We start from the raw sequence: 6880 nt of genomic DNA on the forward strand, positions 1-6880 counted from the left end.
GCATATTCTGTATTTGCTGACTTCCTAAACAAACCTCACTCTCACTATTGTTACTCATGGTTCTTCTTATATTCAAAGCATTTCAAATACACTGTTATACTATTGATTATTTGATACAAATTCCTTCTCATTTGTCATAACTTCTTTCCTTCTAAGACCTTCCCGTGGAGTAATATTCAGCATCTGGATAGAGCTCACGTTTGAGGATTCAGTCCATCTCTGTAACTTCTTTTTGTGCACTTTGCAGTTGATTCTGAGTCTCCTTATTCCGTGAGAAATTTGGCATGTGACACAAATGCCAAATAAAAACATTTTAAGAAACTCCACCCAAACTATTCCTGTAGTCTAGAAGCAGGAATTGCCCTTAGAGCAATTTCTTGGTTTAGAAAATGTTTTGAAGTACATCTTCATATACAGTGTGTGTCCAAAGGACATTTGTGGTCTTTGACCAGTACGTGTCAAACAAATACTGATGAAACTGTATCTGCTATACCTACAAAGAAAGCAAAGATTTTTTTTAAATAAATACTGAAAGTGGAGACTTCCCAGAAATAAGTTCCAAGAATTCATATCACATAATGCCCTCTCTCCTCCATGCCATGACAGGTGAACTGCTGGGTGGGGTACAGGCAATCATCTGTAACCCTTTTATTCCTTCCTTGCCTGACACTGTGTGATAGCACTAACGTAGAACTGTGACACATGACTGTATGCTTTACAATGCCATTACCTCTCCATGGTAAGGTACAACAGTTCTTTATCATTCCTTATGCCTTATATAGCTTTGCCTTTACATTGTGCTTTTCAATCATTCAACCATATGGCTTGGTTGAACTAGCAACTGCTTTATTTGTTTTTCCATCTGGACTCATCTAACCTCTTTTAAAGCACAGCAATGACTTGTATTGCCTGTCTGAGGATCCCATTATATTGTTTTATTTACATGGAGAGACATATCCCAGTATGTGGCCTTTGCCACTTTAATTACTTTTTGTCAGACTTACCACAGACATTGCCACCCATCTTAACACGAACATAGCCATTTATTCCCCATGTAGGCCCCCAAGAGTTCTGTACAATCCAGTAAGGGATACTACCTGGAGGAGACATTTCATGAACAAGAGACAACATGAGATTTGGGAAGCTTAAAAGACTCCTAACACTCTACAGTTAATTACTATTTCAATATCTCATAGTTTCCAATGACTTTATGATCTAGGCCAGTGAAAACTGGCACACAGAGAACAGAGCTAATATCCTAGTGTTGAAAGCCTGGATATCAGCTCTTCTAGTGTAAATATAAATATAGCTGTGTTCTTGACTTTACAAGGACAAAGTCCCACAGAACTGAAGGAGCGGTGACAAAAACAGTTCTTCTGGGATCAGGCTGGATTTCCAGAACTGATGTGACATGAAACCAACCAGCTTTCAACAGATCACCCAGTTCTGGATTTTAATGATGCAACTGGCCTTTTTGTCCAACAGAAGGCAAGTTGCAAGTAAGAGAAAAAACACAAAATTACTGGGTTGAAGTTCAGTTAACGGAAACGCACCTGTTCTGTCAAAACCAGTGACAAGAACAGCATGATTTGCTCTTCCACTGGAGCAGTGATACTGGATGATTCCACCAAGGTAATCCTGCCAGCTAACTGCATCTACTGTTACTGCCAAAGGGCCCCAGTTAACAAGCATCCTCATCATTTCTTCTTCTTGACCACTGTGAAAGAAGTGAGTGATAATGTCAAGTTACTTAAGTTTAGCACACTAAAGTGATCGGAGAGATTGTAATCTATGTGTTAAATCCAATTTAAAAACCAAATAATTAACCTGTTTCATCTGAGTTCTACCTGCCACATAATGTTCATCATTAATTAGGTATTTCACACACTACAATAGAAAGGACATACAGACTATGAGAAAGGTGCAGATCCAAAGATAAAATGCTATTAAAAAGCAGCAGGTTTCTGGGTCAGGTCAGTGGGCAATGGTGAGCAACTACATTTTGTACATCACTCTTCTCAATTAAAAACAGCTCTGGACAAACCGTTAGTCTGTCTTATCATTTCCCATCAGTTTTTCAAACATACAGAAGTACCTCTTATATTATACATAATATACTAAAATATGTGTATCAAACATATCAAAACACAGGATATTTCCACTATCAGACATTTACCATTAACATCCTCATACAGTTTTATTTATCTGACATACTGGAACAGGAAATCCTCATGGTATGTGCAATCACTAAATTTGTCAAATACAAACTGGCAAAAGTGCAATTGATTTTAGTTACTTGTATCTAGCAGTAATGCAATTCCTAGTCAAAATCATATTTCTTGTCTCTAAGTTCAGTATGTAGCTGTATTGTACTGTGAAAAATTAGAAGCAAAGTTTCTTCACACAGGAACCTAAAATGCTACTAGCTGTCTTAACAGAATTCGGTTGACAACACTGTCTCTAAAGTCATGGGCTGGAGAAGGTCATGGATGGGTATGCAAATGGATGAATACCAAAGTAACTGAATACTTCCTAATTTATTCAACAAATTCCAATTACTATTGGTAGGACTTACTGGTTCTGATCATAAAGCAGTGTAAGGTTCACTAAGCATATATTAAAAACTGTAACTGACTCAATGTTGCAGTTTACACATTTAAAACACCTAATTTCAAGACAGATTTAAAGCTTTCTCATTTGAACAGGTTTCGTGATGGCAGTGTTGAGTAGGTTTGTTGTGGCAAGCCTTAACTCTCAAAAAATATTCCATGCTAACCCTTCTCCAGTACACAGCTACAGAACTGATGCAATCAACCTCATAACCTTTGCCTGGTCAATGCACTATTTGCTCTAGCTTACTCCACAAGTGCTGAACACAGAAGAAAAGGACAGCAAATAAAAAGAATCAATAATAGCTACCTGAAGTCATATGCTGCAAATCCTGTTATTGAAACTCCAAAATCTGAGCGATCAAAATAATGGCAGAGTCCAGTCTGAGCTTTAAAAGTATATTCTGAATCTCTCACGAGTTTTACTTTTGTCTGCAAGAAGATAAATGAGTAAGAATTTAATGCATTTGACTTTATCACTATGCAGCTCAAATTGAAAATGACCACAGAACTTATTCAAAAGTCAATGTGTTCTGGATGAGATCAGAAATAAGAATGCCATATTGTGAAATAAGTATTTATTATCTCTAGTTGCCTTGTTCACAGAAAAAGCTTCAGCAGAGATTCGAAGTTCTTAAATAACGAACAAAATTTAAAAGCCAACTCAGGTTTAAACTAGCCTTCTATGCAATCTCATCAATTTCAGGACACAGAGATATTAACTTCATGAATGACTATTCATTCTCTTTGAATGACTTCCACACACAAAATTATCCTCTCCTTGGGACAGTTCAAGAACCACAAATGTCCCCTGTGGGCTGATCTGTTACATTCCCCAAAACATATACAGACCATGAAGTTCCAATCAAGTTTCAATTTTGCTCAAAAAACCTGTCTCCTGGTTCCAGACTAAATAAATATGCATAATATGTATACACACACACATACATTAAAAAAAAGAGCAAACCAGAAAAGCTGTACACTTCATCTTCCCCATCACTTTTTCCCAGTAAATAAGAATGTTAATATCAAAGCTAATGAAGGGTTTGAGATTTATAAAAGGTTTCAAACCTGGTTCAGCCAGCTCAAAGCACTAACAGTGGATCCTCCACTGCAGCCGTAATTATTGTATGAGCAGTCAATAACTTGCTGTACGCTGAGCTCTTCGAGGTTATTTCTTTTAATTGCATAGGCAGACTCTATACCGCCCACAATGCTGAAAGCCCAGCAGCCTCCACACTGAGAGAAAGAAAAGGAAAACAGGGGAGAAAGAAAAAGTCAGTTTTAGTTTTGAAGCTTGACATGAAAAGAAAAATAGAGATAAAAGAGTCTCCTAATGCTCTTCATTTACTACACCATCCTTTAACTTTGTTTTTAAGGCAATAATGAAAAATTTTAATCATCCATTTAAAATACTGAACTGTTTCTTCCCCTGTACTGCTCTCTGAATACTAGAAATGTATTATGGGTGCCTTATCTTTAGGATTCCTACATTGTGGTTGTCTTATTGTAAGGACCCCTTCCTGATGATTTTTTTCCCTTTAGGACAGGCCTGAGAATGCTTTTTGCTGTGAGATATCTATTTTCTTAAAGAAGGATTTGGACTCAGGAAGAAATTACTTTTTAACCACATTTGTAAGTTTTTGCAGAGTTTTATAGAAATGTATTAGATTACAGTTTAAGAAATGGCAAAATGAAGTTAAACATAATAGAAAAATTCTTAGACAGTAACAGAAGCTATACTGCAGTTCTAGGCTCTTTAAACTGTGGCACTTAAAATAGCAAGTATAATTTATTCCTCACAAGGTCCAGGTTACACTATGTGAAGCACAAAAAGGAAAGACATTGCACTTTTAACAGCTTGTTTCTTATCAGTGAACTTTGCGATATCCACTTTGGGATTAACTGTAATTGTGTGGGGTCTGGTTACCTTCCTATCATGAATACATTCCCTGAGGTGTTGAGTAGTAAAGATCTGGGTATTGACCAGTCAGGGGCATTCAATCATGGGAGAAAACAACATGGAAGGATCTATACCCATCCAGGTGAACTGGGGGGATAAGGCCAGGTACTTCAGTCCCTTCAGAAAAATACAAAACAAACATAGTGCAAAACATTTGCAATGTAGTGGACTAGATCAAAAAATGTATTGCACACAGTTTAAAAATGCACAACTTTTATACCTCAGCCTTTTAGGTCTAACCCCATTTTGCACAAAACGCTACATGACTTTGCATATGCCCAACAGGTCGTACTTATGCCAGTGCTCCAAGGAATCTTGAGGCAGTGCTGGTCCTTTCCAAATCCTTCACTGTGCTCTACAGTCTACCTGCTGGAACTGTCTCTGAGCAGTGAGTTGCTTGAAAACCAGGAAAGGAAAACACCAGGACTTACTGTTTGCTGATTTCTCACTTCTGCAATGACTTTCTTGTCCCTCCAGTCAAACTTCTTTGGCAAGGGTTTTTCCTTTCCCTTTGGCACTTTTATGTATCTGGGAAGTTTGTGAGGTATGCTCCTTAAGTAAATAGCTAAACACAGAATACAAACATCTATAAATCCACGAACAAAAAAAATTCCACAAACAACTATTTCACCAGAAGTCACAGAGGTAACTTTGATCTGTAGTTACAACCGTGTGATTACATCTCATTCTTAAACCCATAGAAAATTTATGTATTTTTAAATAATCATTATACTCCAGAATGAATGTAAAAATTCTACAGTTCCAGAAAGAACAGAAATATTCTATGAAGGGAATAGGGGTAAGAAAAAAAAAATTCTACAGTACATAATATTCTATGAAGGGAATAGGGGTAAGAAGTGTGAAGATTTTCTAAAGCTGAACAATATCCAAATATGAAATTGTAAGAAATAAAACAAGTTTTGTTTGAAAATTCTCACATTTTACTTACTTAAAAAATATGACTTTATTTTAGTTGGATACAAGGGGACAATAAGAGAATAAAGATTCTGAAACATACAAATTGCTGGTTTTTTAGTGAAAGAAGTTGCTTAATTATTGAAAATTTAAAAAGGTGTTAAGTCTCCTGATGAACATAAAATGCAACAACAGACTTGAATAGCAAGAGGGGAAGATTAGTTTAGGTATCAGATAAATTTTCTAGCAAAAAAATTAAGCATGTCACATGGCTCTAGAAAGTTATAGCTGTCATTGTACAACAATAGGTCTCCCAGCATTGTTTGGATTGTAGCCAATTTTGTCTTAGGGTAGGGAATAAGAACTTACTTGAGAACCTTGTGTATCTTCCAATTTTAAAACTGTTGCAATTGAAGAAGGCTTTAAGGCACAGCAAGAAGAAAGAAGGGAAGACTGAACTGTCTATGTACCAAAACATATTCAAACTGTGGGCAATTCAACCTTGCAAGACTGAAGATCATGAAGAGGACTGCTGTATCCTTCAGAAATACTTACAGTTTGGTACCAGGCATTGTAAATTAGCTGACTATCAGCACGGGAAGAATCTGTAAATGTGAAAGACACAAGGTTCTGGGAAAGAATAACAAAAATAACAGAAAAGACATGAGCAGCAACCAGAAAATGTACCTTTGAACTCTTCAGGAAACAGGTGAGAAAACTGATTTATTCCATAGAAAGCAGTTGTATTATCTTTTGATGATGAATTCAGTAATCTAATTCTTTTAGCACTTTCCTGAAGAAAAAAAAATAAAATTGTGGGGATTATTAAGTTAGCAGCAGTGACAAAACTGTAAGAGCAGAAAAAGAAAAGGTTAGCAACAGTAAACACGAACTTAGATAACAAGACAGCTGTTCACCTCATTCATCCTGTCTTCCTAGCAAACCAATATGAAAGCCATTAGACTAAATTCAACTCCAAGAAAGATACCAAAAAGCATTTGTTAAGTGCAAAAAATTGATGTGAGACAGATAAAACAGGCAAGCCGAGAACAAGCTGTGTCAAAGTCATGCAATGTACTCCTTCGACAACACAACAAACCTTGTGGTTCAGAGATACGTAAAAATGTCCTCAGATAAGAATTAACCCCATCTTACTTTATGTCCTTATAAAGCAAAGAGTACAAGGCCTAAAGACTGGGGTGGGGGGGTGTTAAATTATCGTGAATCCCAGATCTCCGAGAAACAGGTTTTTGCCCTAAAGAAACAGGATAAACTGACTCCCCAACTCAACTTCTTCTGCTGACAAAGTTGAACATGAACTATAAAAAACTTCACGTCTGCCGGTGCGTTCTGGGCATCGTTATATGCGGCCCCAGCGCCACCGGGGCAGCGA

At 36.8% G+C, this 6880-nt stretch overlaps 1 protein-coding gene across 1 annotated transcript; it reads right to left on the reverse strand.

Annotated features, from left to right (window-relative positions):
* Positions 1-390: 390 nt before the first annotated feature.
* On the reverse strand, positions 391-6280 carry CTSO (cathepsin O; the record flags this gene model as incomplete). The annotated part of the gene is made up of 7 exons (XM_009083210.1): positions 391-493; positions 1005-1097; positions 1554-1717; positions 2920-3041; positions 3681-3848; positions 5004-5137; positions 6175-6280. Coding segments are annotated over 7 exons (822 nt in total), but the record flags the coding sequence as incomplete, so codon positions are not given.
* Between the last annotated feature and the right edge of the window lie 600 nt (positions 6281-6880).

Source organism: Acanthisitta chloris, unplaced genomic scaffold, assembly GCF_000695815.1.
Source record: "Acanthisitta chloris isolate BGI_N310 unplaced genomic scaffold, ASM69581v1 scaffold44499, whole genome shotgun sequence".
NCBI classification, from domain to species: Eukaryota; Metazoa; Chordata; class Aves; order Passeriformes; family Acanthisittidae; genus Acanthisitta; species Acanthisitta chloris.